At 47.0% G+C, this 19,473-nt stretch overlaps 1 protein-coding gene across 3 annotated transcripts in view; it reads right to left on the reverse strand.

Moving 5' to 3' along the window:
- The window catches only part of SCUBE1 (signal peptide, CUB domain and EGF like domain containing 1), a 2,600,196-nt gene that overhangs the window by 1,528,079 nt on the left and 1,052,644 nt on the right, over positions 1–19,473 (reverse strand). For all 3 annotated transcript variants that reach the window (XM_069628128.1, XM_069628129.1, XM_069628127.1), the window contains one exon: positions 3,565–3,681. In XM_069628128.1, coding sequence (XP_069484229.1) covers positions 3,565–3,681 — 117 coding nt within the window. The remainder of the gene's footprint in view (positions 1–3,564; positions 3,682–19,473) is intronic.

Genomic DNA, 19,473 nt, shown 5'->3' on the forward strand with positions numbered 1-19,473 from the left:
GTTTCACCAGCCCTAGCTGAGTCTCGAACTGTGCCCCCAAGCATACCAGCGTTCTCGATGGCCGCAGAGAGGATTTCTCGAAGTTTATGGCGAATCCTAGCCGTTGTAGAAGCTGCATGGTGGCTTGCAGACTTGTGTACCCCTTACCAGCCAGTCGTCGAGGCATGGGTATACATGGTGGCTTTGCTTCCTTAGCCAGGCAGCAACTGGAGCCAGGCATTTTGTGAACGTTCTGGGGGAGGTTTTGAGCCCGAAAGGAAGAACCGTGAATTGGTAGTGGGTTCGCCCTATTACAAAACGTAGGAATTTCCTGTGTTTCCGACACATTGGAATATGGAAATACGCGTCCTGTAAATCCAGGGACGCCAGGAAATCTCCCTTTTGAACTGCGCGGATCACTTCCTGCAGAGTGAGCATCTTGAATTTCAGGCTCTTTAAGGACTTGTTGAGATCGCTTAAGTCTAGAATGGGACGCCATTTGCCGTTCGGCTTTTTTACGACAAAGTATCTTGAGTAGACTCCTTGGCCTCTCTGTGATGTTGGAACTAATTCTATCACTCCCTTCGCTAACATGAGTGTAACCTCTTGTTGCAGTGCCTTCATATGGGACTGAGCGGTGAACGCAGGTGGAATTTGCGGAGGGCTGTGTTTGAATTGAAGAGAGTGTCCGTGTCTTATAGTGTCTAACACCCATTGGTCCGTCGTTATCCTTTCCCATTCGTCGACATATGCTGAAACTCATCCCCCCAGAATGGGTTGTGGAACGTCACTGCTGATCTTTAGTTTGCTTGTCTCTCGTCGACGATGGGTATGATGGTCGTTTTCTGGAAGACTGGAAGTTTCGTCGACGGTTAGCCGATTGTGAGGCACGTCGGTATCCCTGGGAGGGGTAAGCCGATCTGGCAAAGGATCTGTCTCCAGAAGAGAATCTTGAATTACCTGAAGCCCCTCTAAAGGGGCGAAAAGACTTGTAGCTTCTGCCACTCTGGAGGGCACCCAAAGAACGTGCCGTGTCCGAATCTTCTTTCATCCCTTTTAGGGCCTCGTCCACCTTCTCACCGAAAAGAAGGTCTCCCTCAAAGGGCATATCTAAGACCTTGTATTGTACTTCTGGTCTGAAGTAGGTACACTTCAGCCATGACTGTCGACGTAATACGACCCCATTGTTGACTTGCTTGAAGCCAGACTCAGCAAGATCCACCGCGATGTTTATTGCATGATTTGAGGCTTCCTCACCCTCTCGGACCAGTAGCATCGCCGCCTTCCTCTGTTCTTCTGGAAGATGATCAAGCAGCGGAGCTAGCCTGTGCCACATCTCCCTATCGTATCTGGCCACAATTGCCAGAGAGTTTGCGGCCTTTACTGTGGTCGCTCCCACGGAGAGCACTTTCTTGCCAAAGGCATCTTGGCGTCTCGCTTCGTTCTCGGGTGGAGTCGTGCACTTGTGCTGTGCCTTTGCCTTCCTCACTGCCGCCGCCGACACCACCGAGTCTGGTGTTGGTTGAGACGATAAACACTTGGGGGTAGACTCTGGAGCCTTAAACTTTTTTTCTAGGCGTCCTTTCACTGCTGGTTCTGAGAATGGGTGTCTCATTGTCTGCAACCCCTCTTTCCATACATGGTCAAGTATCGGTATCGAGAACACCAACCTCCTTCTCTTGCCCATGTGGTTGAACAAAAAACAGTCCTTTTTCTGTTCTTCCTGGGAAAGACCAAATTCTTTGCATGCCTTCTCCATCATCGAATGGAATGACGCAATGTCGTCCGGAGGGGATGGGTGAGCTGGGCTTCTGGGGTTTTCTAACTCCGCCTCTGACTCCCAGGTAGGATCCCTGGAGGGGGATAAAGAGACCTCTGACATGGCTCCCCTGTCAGACTCCGAATCTGGCAGCTCACCTTCCTCCTGCGCCAGTGTTGAGATTGGCGTGTGTGGGTGCGGCGGTTGACGGGACGGGCCCGGCTCATCGACGGGTGACTGTGGCAGGCTTGCCTGGGGAAGTCGCTGGTCCAACGACCGTAGCAAGGACTGAAGCGAGGACAGAATATCCAACGACAAAACCGATTGAGGATTGAGGAGAGGGGCAGATACCGGTGTAACGGATGCCCTCGTCGACGACTTGTCAGCCGCTCGTAGCCCTAGGTCTGCTGGGCCAGCCACTCTCTCGCTCTCGTCCTCCGAGGACAGCAACATAGCTTGCTCTTGTAGCAAAGCCTCTGGGGGGGTAGGGTCGAAGACTTCAGGCCTCCAGGCCTCCTGTAGAACCCCCGTCGACGAGGCTCTCGTCGACGCCATTGTCGACGGGACGGAGGATGCCCCTTGCGCTAGTGGCGGGAAGGCGGTCGATGACTGGATCGCCGTCGACGACGCAGGCTTCGCAGGTGGTTTTGGCGGTCCCGCCTTCTCCACACTGTGCCCGCTTTTACTCGACTCTCGACTCGTGGTCGATCTGTGATGATCGCCAGAGGAGGATTTCCTTTCCTTCTCATGCTTTTTTGATGAGGATGATTTCTTTGACGAGGAGTCTGTAGTGGAGTGAGTTCCAGACGACTCTTTTTCCGACGGTCTAGATTTCTTCGCCGGTGGTTCCGACAAGGCCGCGCGGCGTGATGTTTTCGCCAACTGTGTGGAGCCTACCTCCGAGGGGGGGTATGCCCCCGCACCCTCATTCAGCCATGCCACCAGGCGTCGGTTCCGGTCTTTGAGGGTTTTTTGAGAAAAACCCTTGCATATGTCGCAGGCATCCGCCGAATGGTGAGGGTGGAGGCAATATATACAATCCATATGTCCATCCCCCTCGTAAACCTTTTTCAAGCCGCACGTCGCGCATGGACGGAACAGCGCTTTTCCTGATACAGAGGACATATCGTACTCGAAATCCAATAAGGCAACCTAGTACAAAATAGTAAGACAACACAAGGAGATCCCACTACTTTGGAGACGGTTGAAATCTGAAGGGGAACCGCGGGGGCGGGCCTCTTATACTGGGACGGCCTGCGGAGCATGCGTAGGCGGGTCCTAAAAGGACATAGATAGGACACAAAAGTGTCGGAAGTTTTCCTATAGGAAAAGGCTATATATGTGTACCGAGGGGTCCCAGTCTGACGACGGGGAATATTCTAAGCATGTGAATCCATGAAAGATCCAATGCTGGAGAAAAATGTTTTGCACATTCCTATGTGAAGTGTTGTGTAACCTTACCTACAGAATCACGATTACAACTCTATAATATACAGAGAGAGAGAGAGAGAGAGAGAGAGAGAGAGAGAGAGAGAGAGAGAGAGAGAGAGAGAAGGAAAGGCTTAACTGTGTTTGGAGAGAGAAAGTGAGAGGCTTAACAATGTTAGCATTTCTTTTTAAAGTTACATTTTTTAAATCAATTAACCAACTGGCACACTTCAATATGTAATTGCAACATAAAAAATGTATTGCGCTTTTTCATCTAAATAGAAACAGTTGTTCATATGGGAAAGAATATCATTTTGAAGCAAAAGAAATGTTTCTTGTGTCACTATTTAAGCAAGATAAAGAACTATATAAACAAGGTAAAGGAAAAGAAAACAAACCTCCACAGTGTGTCAATCCATACAAAGTGTAACCTTTATGACAGAGGCATTCAAAACTTCCTGGATAGTTGACGCAGGTATGGTCACATGTTCGTTCAAATGAGCACTCATCAATATCTAAATTAGAATAAAAGCAAAATATTTACATTATAATCTTTTTTCAAAAGATTACAGATTTTGGTAGAAAGTTGTTCGGGTCATACGGATTAATGCACTATAATGTGATAACATGCAAACATATATCCAAATCACAAGCTAACTGAAAAGACTCCTTCCTCTCAAACTTGCCATTACGAAGCCCATGTTTTTGAAGGTGTGATGCAGTGTGCATAGACATTTTATTTGACGTCAGGGAAGGACCTTCAGGCAGATCAAGTATGCCAGTATGCTGCCTACTCTTGCAACGCACCTAGCCTAACTGGGCTTTATCTTAACTCTAGTCATGCACTTTGAAGCGACACGCCTGATCCCCCCTCCCCGATCCCTCACTGTGGGTGTCTTCCTTCTGGCCTCTGCCTCTTGGTCCTCTCCCTGTCCCGGTTGTCAAAGTGAAGAATCTAGGAGCGGTTATCTTTGCTACCCTTTCTATGTATGCACAAGTATCGGCGGTATGCCGAGCTGGCCACTTTCACCTCAAGATACAAAAAAAGGTGCTTCTTATTCTGCCTATGAATCTGAGGTCACTGGTAGTCGCTGCCATGGTCGCTGCGTCTGCAAAATCTGGCCGCGCATTTGGCTACAGGATTCCCTTATGGGGCTCATATTTCACCAGTTCTGCGCTCTTTGCACTGATTGCCTGTGGCTCAGTACATTAAGTTTAAGGTGCTTAGCCTGGTCCATCGTGCCCTGTACGATTTAAGGGCAGAATACTTACGGGCAAAATGTTCTCGCTATCTGCCGAATCGTTTGTCTTGGAAGCAAGATGATGCAGCGCAACACAGGTTTTAATCCCGATTGTGTGCTTAGAAACCAATCTCTGGTATTAAGTGCGTTATAAAAGAACGATTATAATTATTATGACACATTATGGTCTAATGACGCCCTGTTTCCTTGTCATGAAACTTACAAGAGTAGGAACCATAAACAGGGAACCTGGTCCGTATACAATTAACCTCTTATTCATCAGAGTAGAATATTTTGTGACACAGAGGGGTGACCACGAAGCGCACAAAACACTTTTTAAGCTAAGACTTAATCAACCTAAAACTGTCGCTATCGCTCTAGGAATAACTATCCCTGGGAGTCCAGGCTACCCTAGGGATCGATGTTGCGATGCCTATTTAACAGTGATAGCGGAAGAATTGTCCCGCAACTAAGCTCAAAGTTAATTTCATGCACCACCCTACAGACAGATGTAGGTTTCTTGAGTTTTCTTAAAACTCCAATGGTATAGAGCTTACTTCAGGATGTCGCAGGACCTATCCATCTGGCATTTGAAGGCGATATGTTTTCTTTTATTCCACCCACCCTTAAATATGCGTTCATGAGATTTGTCCTTAAATCAATACTTTTTCTGGCCTTCAGCCACCTGCGACCAATCCTGTATCCATGCACAATTTGAACAGAAATAATAAAAAGTGCAAAATTAATGAAAAAATAAAAAGTGAAATAAGAAAGTGTTATCCCTGTAGAATGAGTCAAAAAGGATTTACAAGTATTTGTATTTTATTGAATTTATATAGCATTTTAATCCAACACGCTTTACAAGAGGAACAAGCAAGATACAACAAGCATTAAATAACAATTGAATCAAACCAGAAAACAGTATAAGAAATAATTTACATTATTGATGAGGTTTGGTGAGAGTAAAGAGGGACCAAGGTTTGAGAGGAGTGGGAGGTATGAGTAGTGGTAAAAGCAGAAGTAAGAGAGGAAGCAAAATGTGTAAGGGAGAAAAATGGAAGAGAGAAGAATTAGGGTGTAGGGTAGGGGGTGTAGAGTGGAAGGACAGGGTGGTAAAGAAGTAGGAAAGGGAGTAGGAGGTGTGGGTAGAAGTAGTAGCAGAAGTAAGGGAGGAAGCAAAAGGTGTTAGGGAGGTGAATGGAAGAGAAGATTTTAGAGAGGTGTGGAAGGTAGGGTAGGAGGGAATAGAGCGGTCAACCGACTACGTCTATATCCGTTTTGACTCATTTTACACTTTTTATTATATCTGTGCAAACTGTGCATGTGCACTGTCCAATCATCAGGAGAAACACTGGTACAGCCAATTCAACGGCTTTCAGCTCCAGCTCCAGCATATTTATGTGCTCCGCGACCAGAGAATTGAATAGCTGTGCAGCGTGGCGCTCCCGCCAGAGAGGAATTCGTAGTGATAAACACTGATGTCTCCTCCTGGCAGGATGGCGCACCATTCATCAGATTTCCCTGTGCCTTCACCACGCAAGATCTGATTTGACCTCTACTGTTATTGTGATCTTGTCCGTCTGAGAACCATTCCCTAGGTCCCAGTTGTCTGCTAAGTGGCAGCTGTAATCTCTACATCTTCAGTCTGGCGTAGGGCACTGCCAGAATGCAGGCCATCATGAGCCCTAACAGGTACTGATACCACAATGCTGACATTGTCTGCCTGCCAAGGGAATGGCTCATTCCACTGAGTATTGCATGACCCTTTCTTGTGTGGGGAAAATCCTCTGCCTGACTGTATCCCATGACAATTCAAGGAAAATCAGGGACTGTGCTGGGGTAAACTCCGACTTGGTTTGGTTTACTGAAAAAAAGAGGTTGTAGAGAAGGTCCATGAGGTACTCCAGGGTGGGGCTTGCCCCTTTCCTGTGTGCTTCTCCTGACCAGCCAGTCGTCCAAATATGAATATATGTGATGACCTCTGGCCCGGAGCAGCGCCCCCATCGTATTCATCAGCCTTGTGAACATGCGAGGGGCAGAGTTAAGGCCGAATGGCAGCACTCGATACTGGAAGTGCTGCCCCATTATTGAGAACATCAGAACTTGCCTGTGTGGCTGCCAAATCGAGATGTGCAAATATGCATTTTTCAGGTCCAGGGAGCACATCCAAACTCCCTTGCAGACAGCCTCTGCAATCTCTGCTGGTGTTATAATCTTGAATTTTTCAGGAACGATCGGTCAAGCACAACCTTCAGGACCATCTGGTTCTTCTTGGGGATGGCAAACATTCTGGAATAGTAGCTATAGCCCATCTGATGTGGGGGTACTTCCTCTACCGCCCTGTTCTGTATCAGGGAAGCGATTTCTTTTAACAGAGCTGGTGAGTGTATCTATAACGGAGAGGGTGAAAATGGGTGAGGAGATGGAACTGGGAGTCAAAACCCCTGGAAACCACGGAAAGTATGCAGGGGTCTGTGAAAAGGGAAGGCCACTTAATCTCGTGGAGAGCCAGTCTGCCCACCACTGGGGAGGGATGTACCGGGACATCACCCACATTGTTTCTGGGTTGGAGGAGGGGGACTGGAAGAACGCATTGTGCGAGGTGCACTGATGTCCGGCTGCGTGGCCCGGCAGTCCCAAAAGCCCCTGAATCAGCCAAATGCCCTGCTCCTCTGGTGTGACCTGCCCTGCGACTGGCCAAACGGTTTGGCCGGTGGCTCAGCAAGCATTGCCAGTGATTTCTCCATCTGAGAACTGGTCTTTTTCTTATTGAGTTCCTCATCCATGGAGGAGTGGAAGAGCTCAGTCCCTTCGAAGGGGACATCTAGTATCCTATCCTGGACATCTACATTAAATCTGGTAGCATGCAACCATGCCGCTCTGCTCATGTCAGTAGCCACACAGATGCCCCTCCCTGCCGTATTGATGTTAGCCACTCAAGGAAATCCTGTGCCACTACTTTGGCCTCAGCCAGGCCCGCCTTAAACGTGGCCTGCCTACCTATGGAGGGGAAGGTCTGGTAGGAAGTTGGCAATCTCCCTCCACAACTTTTGGTTGGAGGCTGCTAATATTGCGTCCGCATTGGCCTGTCGAAAGGTGCAGGCCCGAATTCTGGTAGACCTTTTTCCATAGGTCTCCAATTGCCTGTCTTCTTTCCCTACGTGGGCTGCCGCCGAAGATCCTGATATCCCGGAGGACTGGGTTTTAGTATACATGGATGCTTCCGCGATGACGGAGGAGTCGGCTGTGGGTTGGACAGGAGAATAGTCTCCCCCTTTACCTGCATGTACTTGGCGTCCAGCCTCTTGTTGACCGGTTGAGCTGAACTGAGCTTCAGCCATTCCTTCTTCGCCAAGGCCACCACACCTTTCTGCAAGGGTATGCCATATTTGCTATGCGCCCTAAGGGCCAGCACTTCTATGAGCACACCAGAATGTGGCTGCTCCTGTTGTGGCGGAGGCACCCCAAGACTTCCACCATGCCCTCTATTCTGTCGTGAAATGCGTTTATGGAAGCTGAGGCCTCTAGGTCATCTTCCTTGTCTGTGTCCTTGTCCACTTGCCCTGCCAGGCAGTCCACTTGTGGTGAGTCTGCCTGGGAGCCTGGTACCAGGGTTAGATCCGCTGTGGCCCGCAAAGCTGAACCGCTTTCTGGTGTGGGAACCCAGCCCTCCTATGTCTGAATTCTAGCAGGAGCACCATCCCCTACTACCGGGGTGGCTGCAGTACTAGTGCCACCAGAGGTGGAGGAGCCAGAGGAGCCGGAGGAATGACCTCCTTGATTAAGGATTTGAGGAGTCCAGCTCATCTGCTGAGACCTCATTAGGCACATGAAGCAATCATAGAACCTGTCCTCATAAGGCAGAGCCGAAGGCGATGCTGCAGGTGCAACCCCTGCTGACACAGTCCGTGGAGCTGCTGCCCTGGGCTGTGACCCCCCCACACTCAGTGTAGCGCAGAACGGTGGTCATGATAGGTTACAAGGTGCACCACTGGACCGGAGCCAACCCAACATGTGCTGGTTGGGTTTTGATTGGACTATTTAGGTTACTTTTGCAAAGTCCTCCTGAGGCAGCTTTGTTCATGTTTATTGCCCCCAACCAACTACCATCACCCACCCACCCACACTCTCTCTAACCCCACTCACTCGCCCAGCACTTCCCACCTTACCCCTACCCACTCACCCTACCTGTCTCTACCCCACCCACCCAATCGCCACCTGCTCTACCCTTACCCACCCTAACCCCAAACCACCCTACCCCCACCCACCTACCCTACCACCACTCCCTCTACACACATCCATTCTACCCCCTCTCTCTAACTCCATCCACTTACCCACCACTACCCACCCTACCCCTCACACTACCACTTCCCTCTCTAGCACCATCCACCCAAGCCCCACCCTCTCTTCCCTCACCCACCCAATCCTCACTTTCTCCCGCAGCCACCCTAACTCCACCCTGTCTACCCCCACCAGCTATCCTACAACATTCCCTCTACTTCCACCAACCCTGACTACCATGAACCAGCAACCCTACCCCCACTCTCTACCGCCACCCACCCTAACATCACTCTCTACCACCACCAACCAACTCTACCCAAACTATCTCTACCCCTACCAACCCACCCTACCCCCAACTTTCTATACCTCCACCCTACCCCCACTCTCTATCCCCGCTGCCCCACAATACCCCCACTCTCTACCCACATCGACCATACCTCCACTTACTACCCCATCCAACCTCCACTCTCTCTACCCCGTCCAACCACCACTCTCTCTACCCCCACCCAGCCACCTCCACTCTCTCTACCCCCACCCACCCAACCTCCGCTCTCTCTCTAACCCCACCACCCTACCTCCACTATCTCTACCCCACCCACCCTGCCTCCACTCTCTCTATCTCCACCTACCCACCTCTCTCTACCAACACGGACCCACCCTACCCCCACTTTCTCAATGCCCACCCACCCAACTCTCTCTACAACCCACCCACCCCACCCACACTCTATACCCCCTGTAATCCTTCCTCTCACACTCTTGCATTATTTCTTACCCTCTCACTCTCAACCTTTCTCGCTCATATTTCCTCTTGCTCATCATCGATGGCCCCCTCTCTCAATCTTTTCTTCCCTTGCTCTATTCACCTTCCTTCTCATTCTTTTGCACACATGTGCACCTTATTGCATCCCCCTTTGAAATTGTGCACTCTTCTTCTTGCACCCTGGTGCCGATTAATGCAAAATGCAAAAAACTGCAGTAAACGACAAAAGTATTGGCTTTGCCAAGTCTTGCGTTTTTAAAATGCTTTGACTTGAGATATGTTTTATGTTTGTTTCTTTCATTTCTTCTTTCATTTGGGTTTTTGCTCAGGCACCCAGTCATAAGTCACGAATGTGGTCAGAGAAATTCTTTAGGGGTTACTGATGTACTCTGTCAAAAAAATGCTGATCTTCGTAGAGACAGGGTGTAGCTCTTACCGCTTAAATCCAAAGACATCTGAGCCAGGTTGATAAGTTTTTCTTTCATACATGATCTAGCAGGCCACCCCATCCTCCACATCCTCCTTCCAGCCCCAGTTTCTGCTCCATGTCCTCGTGCAGGTGTCAGTGTGAGTGAGTCCGAGCTTTGATAATCTGGAATGCTGGGTTGTTTATCCACTGGTAGAGGGGACTTTGGGTCAAGTGGATGCCAGGAATTGCAATGGCATGAGAGTGCCCGATTGGGGCATTGCGCTTTTCTCTTTGCTGGCAGTATCACAATACCAGCTGGTGCAAAGTTTTAGAAGGGGCAATTTACGTCTTAAGCAATAATTGGCTAGATGTGTTTATGCTGCTGGTTCTCATCATGAAGTCTCCATCGAGTTGGAACCAGGGGATAAGGAGATTGGTTTGGGGACATACAGGTCCTTTCAGTCATTATTTGCAGTTTATCTGTGAAGCAGGAAGCATGTTTGCGTCAATCATCTGAGTCAGGGCTTTCTATGATTGATCACTTAGTTTCTTCAACCGTTCAGTATTTCTGCCTTTCATTGCTCAATCTCTCTGCAACAGTAGACTTCCATTTTGTTGGAGAAATTTGTCTTAGATGGCCTTCTTCCCGAGCCCAGGAACTTCATGCATGATCTTACTTTTTATTTTATTTATTATTATTGTATATAGTCAATTTGACTTTTTACAGACAAAATTCATATACATAATACAAAAACATAGAAACATTCATTCAAGCATATAAACATATAAGTATCAGTAGTTAAACTTTTTCAGTGTAAATATGTACAATAATAATGAGTAATGAATACATTCATAGAGTATATACTTATAACAGTGTGGTTTTACAAATAATGAAGTTATCAAAGAGACGTGCATAGTCATGAAACGCAGAGTTCAGTGCGGCATGACGTGTTTGACATGTTTGCAGGTGCTTTCCTCTAGCCTTAGGAAGAGCTGCTGAGTTGCTGAGCTGCGGGAGCCATTGGACGTACCGTGCTTTGGTGTTTGAGCCTGCAGAGTCTTACCGAGTCTAGAAGGGGTGCAGGGGAGGCAACTAGGAAACCCTGCTCCCCCAGACTGGCGGCCAGGAAAGCAGATATAAGCAGACATATCTCATTACTCAGTGCGGCCCCATCACGCATTTCAGACTCTTGCCGAGGCGCTAAGCAACCCTCAGGGGGGCTATACTTTAAACTCATCGGCAACTAGTCGCTGACTCACTTCCTTACCCCCACCCTCACCCCTCTGGCACTTACGGTCCCCCGCCACAGTGAGTGCAGGCTGCACCCCGCAAGACGCATACCAATGGTTGCAGAAACGGCGAAGGAGCAGAGAGTATTCTCTCTGCTCGTGTTGGTGAGGGACCCTTGTTTCTAGCCATTTCCAGTCTGCTTTTGCTTCTTCACAGATTAAGGAGGCGGGTGGCAGGGAGCAATGCTCTGTGAGCTGCTTTTGCTGTCAACTGCTGCTTTAAGAAAATCTCTATCTACCCGGTACAGGCCTACTGTCTGGAGTGGCTGGACCGAGTGGACGGACTGCTGGAGGAATCCACAATGGCACAGAGACCTGGAAGAGGTGACTCAACAGACACCAGAGGGCCAATGGACTCCAGAGGGGCAATGGATTGTACGACAAGCACCCTGGACCCTTTTAAGCGGAGCGCCCAGCCTATTGTCGGAGGGTGGCGAATCAAGGTCAACACCTACATCTGATAGCGTGAACATCGCAAACATAGGTGCAATACCATCTGCGATGTCAAGTAAGCTAGCGGAAACACAGAATGGTTCTGTTCTAATGTATCAAGAAATAGGGTCGATACCAATATCCCGCTCCGCCCTCCCATCAGACACCTCTGTGAATCCGGCTGCACATCCACCTTATAATGCTGTAATCTAACCTGTTAACCTTTCCAGGATCAATTCAATCCCGCTCCATGGCCCTCGCCAACAAAGAACCTGGCTTCTGTCCCGGCGGATCAAACACTGACCACACAGGAGGGGGAAGGGTTATTGCTTGCAAATTTAGAACTTCTTCGGTTCTACTCCCCTAACAGTCAAGATTCCAATGGTGCGCTATGCCACGAATCAGAGTCCACCACAGCTCAGGGGGTAGAGGGAGGTCTGGATTCTTCAGCATGCTCTTTATCTCTACCCTCTGAAAAGCCATCTCAGTCTTTCTCAGATACAAACTTTCACTGTAGCCCCGGGATAAACGGGACTGTAACCCCTGTTGAACCAGCTGGAGAGGTACTTCTCAAAACAAATGCTTTAGTCGCCATGGCAAGCTCATGTACCTCCGAGATTGAAATTCCTGCCCATTCAGATAGGACAGATGATGAGCCTGAAGAGGGTCCAACAATTTGCCGACCCATGGAAGAGGCCTCCTTTTCATCGGATTCTAGACCTACTATAAATCAATCTAGCCCATCGGAATGCACCATAATGATTCAGGAAGATTTACAGACAGCCCTACCACTGCTGAAATGGAAATGGCCAGGCCCAACGAGACTAGAGAAACGCCTAAATCCTCCCCTTAAGCACACCTGGGTAGATCAGACGGCATGTTAAGCACCAATGTGTTCAGTAATTCGATCTAAGAGAAGGAATTTGAACAAAAAGATCAATACGCAATTTCCAACAGAAATTCACCCACAAGATCTAACAGATGCTGAATTGCTAGAAGGTACTAGGGACGAGGAGGATTTTCTGTCAGTCTCCCTGCTGTCAATAGGCCTACACAACAGCCATCCTACCTCAGAGGAACCTTTAGAAAGAAACCGACAAGCATAAACGACCCAGACTAGCATCCAATTCCTCTGTCTTGGCAAAGCAAGAAGAAACCTTGATGAACACCAGCACAGATCGGGCGCATGAAGGCCCCATTGCAAAAATCATTAACATTTCAAGTAAAGAGACACCTGTTCAAGAGCGTCTGGAGTACGCGGCCATCGTGATAGTAGATGTGCAACAAGATATTGAGATCCTGAGAGCAAGGACAGTATACTTAAATCATACAAGTCCTTAAATAATACAAGTATGGAAGAGGCGACGGGAAAGACTTTACAGAAGAGGTTGAATACTCCTGTTCGGAAACCAGTAAGAAATAAAGAACCAGTGGCTGAAATGGATAGCTCCCTCTCTGAAAGACAAGTCAACAAGGAATGAAGAATGAAAAGCACATTTGCAACCCATGACCAAGCACATTCAGCTCCCCCTGCATCCCGGGGCTCATACCTTGCTAGTAATACCCATAACAACCCCACCAGAGAATACAAATGGTAATAAGGCACGTCGTTCTACATCAACAGACTCAGACGCTAAGCATTCTAGGCCATCTAAACAAGATCCTCTGGCACAAATGTCAATGATCACCATTGCAATGGCTCCCTTCATGAAGCTTTATGAAGACATCCATGAAACCTTGGCTAACCACATCAACCTCCTAGTGATGATGCACTCTAAAATAATATTTGTTGAAGGCTAAATCATGGCCCAGACCCATTGTGAGGCTGATAACAGACTGACCTCTGATATAAAACATAAAAAGAAAAACAGCGAGAGGCGTACCAGTCTATCCCAACCTAAATTAGGATCCCCTACTGTTAATCCACACCGAGACAGGAGCGTAATCCATGACGATTCTAACCAAAGCCATACCATCTCTTCGGAGAGTACCATTGGTGATGCTGGCCCAGAGGAAGGTACTATAACGGTCAATCTTGATAAAGCCACAGTGGCGATCCTGGATCATGAATTAAACACGGATTGTCTCGAATCCGCACAGGATACTAATTCTATTGAGAAGAAGGGGGAGATAAATCAAGCAAGCCATCTCAGGGTGCCTCCTCAAACCGGTATAATAACGAGACCAGCGAGGGAGCCAAAATCTATCCGCTGTTCGGAAACAAAAAAGTTCACTACATCTATCCCCCAGAAACCGCCCCCATCGCTCCTATGGTAATGAAGCAAGGAGATTCCTTAAAAAACTATCATCGCCTCTGAAAGTCAGTAAACATCAGGAGAAGACTAAAGCATCCAAATTGAAGGAATCGACTATTAAAAAGAAGGTACAAGCCCCCCAAAAGGAAGATGCAGATCAGCCGACTCAGAACAATCCCAACCCTCTCCTCGATCTTTCGGTTTACTTGATTGAAGCAAGCGAGATCAATATTCCTCCAAGGACCGAAGAACACTCAGCAAGGGAATTTGTAGCAGGCAAAGTGACCAGCCAACCCGCTAGACACAAGATGGAAAATAGCACTACAGCCATCTCTGCCAATGATGCCCCAGGGGACTCCCCCTTTCTAATGATGGCTGAAAAAAGAGACCGCCTTATGGCTTAAGTCAACGCACAAGAAAATAAAACTACCCCTAAGACATCATCACCAGAACACAAGGAAAGGATTCGAGAGATGCCCTTGCGCTCCGACTCCCTCTTTAAAAATCCTGGCAGTATGGCTAATGGTAACATTAAGTCCACATATACCCATGCTGGTTGTGCCCTACCGAAGATACACAATTACCATGACTGAGAGGCCAGAGAAATAAGATCAACCCGCAATCTGCGATACAAAACGAGCAATGAGAAAAGGAGGGCAAAACACCATGTTAGTCATCCACACTTAACAAAAGACTACTCCCACTGTCTAAGACTGGAAAGAGCGGTTGACGAGAGAGATAATCGAATTCTAAACAAGCACAATTTGGTCAGACTATGCCATTGCATCCCTCAACTGAGGCAAATCACCAGTGAAGATTTCAATATAATAGAATTCCAAAGAGAAGAGAAATCTGATCTGGTGTACCTTCATTTGAGTTTTGTAATAGTAAAAACCTACTCCTGACTGTAACTGCAAGCTTTCTAACGATGGCCTTCGATTTGACCGACCTCCCCAAGGGGTCTGCAGAGCGACTAACCCTGATAAACCGAGTCAATTTAGAGTTGATCAACAGTCCTCGGCCACCCTTTACAGCAGATGCTACTCTATTAGGACAACAGGAAGCCCACCAGAAGAGCCCCAGGATTTAGATCTGCCAGGAATGAAACTCAGACGAATATCTAAGGGTGAGAACTTTACAGAACCTCTGAAATCGAATCTAGTGCTGACCATTAACTGTGCAGTTGGAATAAATCAGACCAGGAGGACGTCACAATAAACTCAGTCCTCCAAAGCTAGCATTGAAGAGTCATCATAGGCTTGGCTCCCCTCAGTATTGGCACCCAAACAAATGCAATAGCAGCCATCCCTCAGAGATCACTCACAAAATGCTGCAACTCTCTTATCTCCGAACACAGGAGGTTTTTCTCACCTGCTGGAGGAGGGAGCAGCTCCTTGGGATGACATAGACTTCATTTGTCTCCAAGAGAAAGGGCTGTCCACGGAGCCGTCCCTGGACGGCTGTACATCAATCCTTAACCCGGCCATAAGGGGTGAAGCGGACAGACCATGAGCGGGTCTGCTACCCCTGATTAACACCAAAGCAAACTTTGAGATAATCAAACATAGTCCTATAGGAGCCTTTCTTCAATATACCATCTTAAGAAAGACAAAAGGCTGTAACCCATGGGAAAAGCCCACGCCAACTCATGTGTCTCTCATCAACATCTATTGGATTGCTACTGACATCGGCATAAAAGAGATGCGGGAACACCTGTCAGAAGCTATTGACAAAGCATACAACTGGAGCAATTCCTCCATCATATTATGTGGCGATTTTAACGCCAACTATCTTTCAACGGAAAAAAAACACGATGTAGACAACATAGATGGTATCCTTGCGATCTCACAAAAGGAGAACCTATGGCTGGAATTAATCACCAACCGTGACTTGCACGTGACAAATGGTTGCTTTGAAAAAATATTTATTCTACTCCCAATGTGGAAAAGAGGTGTTCAATCGTCAGCCATCGACTACATATTCATTTCAAGAAACCTAGTTAAGGATGTTATGTCTTTGAATGTCCTTACCTCCTTACGAAGTGATCACAATTGGTTAACATCTCACTTGAGATCATAAGACCTACAACTAAAACCAACGCTCAAATTGAAATGGTTAACAAAGGAAATAGACTAAGAATGAACACAAGAGCTCTTGCGCAAACTATCAAGTCCTTTTTAGAGCAGACAATTGACAAACACACAGCAAGACATGCGATTCTAGTGGACTACACCACTACCTTGACGCTCTATCGTAATAAATGTAAATCCTGTTGCCAAGTAAACACGCATCAAAATACGTATGATGGTGTTCTGGTCAGGAAAAGAAAAGATATGAGACACTCTCCGAGCCCTTAAGAAATCTCTGAGCACCATGTCTGAAGCAGAAATTAAACATCTAAAGGCCAACTACATATCTTGGAGTATTAGCCAATGAAACGCTTTACTTCAAAATGGTGCAGAAACTAAGTTAAGATTCTTGACAAGAAAATCACCTCCCGAGACCTGGTCCTTGATCAGGTCACTAAATAAGACCCAGCACTACCTACAAGCGTACTATGCAACAGAGGCAAATTTGACGGCTTTCTTTGGTTTGCTGTTCGCTAATCTGCCTGTGCCGAATGATGTTCTTTTAGTGCCTTCTTCCACCGGGCTCCTGCCAGATGACTATGACGATCTCGTCATCATGATTAAAAGATTAAGTTCCTCCCGCGCTCCGGCGCCGGATGGGTTATCTAATGACATGCTAAAAGAAAATCTTGACAGTGGGCCACTATGCTAGACTTGGTGCTCCAGAATGTTCTCTCTTCAAAATCCAGCCTGCTATCCTGGAAGACTGCGCACATAATTCCAATATTTAAAAATGTCACCCGCTCTGATCCCAACAACTACAGGCCGATAGCACTATCGGATGTACTAGGAAAAATTTATGCCACACTGCTCCTAAAAAGACTGACCACATGGGCACAGACAAATGGTCTAAACGCCAAGTTCCAGGCAGGTTTTGTCAAGGGACAGGGGACCTCCCCCCTGGCATTTTTGATCAACCTATTGAAAGCAAAGACCATTGAGAACAACAGCAGACTACATCTGGCATTTGTGGACTTTTCCAAGCCTTCGATAGCCTAAACCGAACAAAAACACTGCTAAAGTCGTTCCGGCCCTATCCTATGGTGCTGAGGTTCTCTTGGACTTACCTCCTAAAGTCTGGGCATTTGTAGAGGGGAGTTTTTGGAAAACTATTCTCGGTTTACCCCACTCAATGCCTATTCAGGTTGTCAGAAAATAACTTGGGTTAAGATCTTTGAAACTGACAGACAATAGAAGATCTAAACAAGCTGAAACTACATAAACAACTGGTAACAGAGTCACGAAAACAAGGAGAAATTCAATCCTATTTACAGAAATGCCCAGACCCCAAACTCCGAACATCATTCATGAGGATACTTTTTAACTTACACAGGTCCAAGGAAATCATAGCAGCGAGATCCAAAGAGGAAGCAAGCGATATTTTGTGTAGAATCTGTAAAACTGCAGAGTCGATAGAAACTCTCTGTGATTTACTAACCATCTGCCCTATGTTTAGCTTGGAACGTAGACGTTATTTCGGCCATTTCCTGAATATATTTCGGACACTTACTGCAGAGGATTGGTGGAGATTTATACTGGGTGGAACCCAAACCTGAGTGACAACTGCAATGGTAATATTACACTGGAATGTTTTGGAGAATCCAATGCTTACAGCGAATGGCCAATAAACGAAAACTGTATAAAAAAGTAATGGACTAAATGGAGTTAACCCTATGATGGGTTGGGATACCTTTTTTTATAAGTTTGTCGAGTTTTGCTAAAATTTTAATGTAAACTAAATAAAGCAAATACATAAATAAAAAATAAAATAAAAACAATCATGTTATTCTAATAATACATTTTAGAACCTGAATCATCCTTGGGTTAAGGAAAGTAGAATCAGAAGACATTATTTTAAGTGGGAGAAAAGTCTCAGGCACTTATTTGGTACTTTAATACAGGATTAACCCATGTTACTTGAGTTGTCTAGAGATTACAATATTAGTTGATAACAGCTTTACTATGTAGCATTAGACCCTCTTTGGTATGACCTGATGTTAAATGTCGGTACCTTGGTCAGCCAAGGGTAGGGGGGGCACCTTGGATGACAGCCATCTCAATATTCTTTAGTGCTATGGTGCAAATTTTCCTGTGCTATTTAAGGTGTCTGTTGGTAGCGACACTAGTTGGCAACATCTATGCTATTTGACACCAAACTCTGTAAAGTGTAATGTGAATTGACACTGAGGGTGAGTTCAGACAGTAGGCCCAAAATTCAACAGATTTAATAGAGTCTTATTTGTAGACACATTTTTCATATGTACACATATAAAGTGTGCTTAATGTGACGCCCTCCGTAAACAGGTACTTAGATGTTTCCAAATAATCACTTTTCTTACACACTTGACAGTATCTACCCTTCAAGGGAATTTTCAATTGCGGTGTCAGAATGGATAATAGTGGTAGTTCATGTATATGGAGGCGCAGCATAAACTTGCTCACTTCTATATTGAGGCTCAATTTGATGTAAAATTGGGGTCTTTTGTAATCATGCATCACATTTGCTACATTACTCAAACTTTTTAAAGTAGCAATGTGTTCATCTTTTCTATTTCAATCGTATAAATCAAATTTAGCTTTAAATGAAACTTTTAAGCTTTGATAGCCGCCCTGACATCTCCAGTTTGGATACCAGCTAATCATTTGGAAGGTAGACATTGGGTGATTGTCAAACGTTTCACTATCCAAATGTTTGCCCCTACCGCAGTTTGCCCCGAAGATTTTCAAAACGGGGAAAACCAGTGTCGTCTTCGCCTTCAAGTAGAGTTCAGCCCTCTTCCTTTCCACCTGTCCTCCCAGTGAGATCAGAACCAACTCCAATCGAATAACCTCCATAGGGACAGAGGGTCTCAATCTCAACAACTTCCTCCAGAATGTCCCCTCAAGACAGTTAAGCCGACTCCCAAGATGGCAGCCGTGGGTAGAGGACATTACTGAGAGCCTCTCCCCACAGGGCTGCGAATGTCGCTTTTAATTCATCTTCGGTTACCTTCCGCAAGTACCCCAAATAACAAGAGACTCCCAAGCAACAGCATTGCATTAGCGGAAGAATGGCAGCCTCGCCGCAACGGCAGCAAAGAAAAAGAACCAAGAAGCACGCCCAGGTGTGAAGGACGAGCCGGCTCAGCAAGAAGCAGCGGCCGGCGAGGAAAAGGACCAGCAACGCGGGCGGACCACATCAACGAGGCCTGGGAGCTGTGGTTTGCACTCACCCCCCCCGACCCAACGCCTCGGCAGCAATCACTGCCAGCACAGGACAATCACAGTCACAGGGGGAGAAGGGACCAACGTGACCAGCAGTGAGGGACGAGCCGGCGCACCAAAAGGCAGTAACTAGGGACAGGACCAGCAAAGCGAGAGGCACCACTCAATCGGCACAGAGGCAGCGTCTACATTAAGGGGAGCGAGGCACTCCTCCTTTACGGAAAAGGTGCAGTCTCCCAACAACCAAGCAGGCACTCTTGGAACGCAATGCAAAGGTCAAGAACAGACCAGCACCATTTGATCAAG

Source organism: Ambystoma mexicanum, chromosome 12 (assembly GCF_040938575.1).
Source record: "Ambystoma mexicanum isolate Mex_15411 chromosome 12, UKY_AmexF1_1, whole genome shotgun sequence".
Classification (NCBI taxonomy): Eukaryota; Metazoa; Chordata; class Amphibia; order Caudata; family Ambystomatidae; genus Ambystoma; species Ambystoma mexicanum.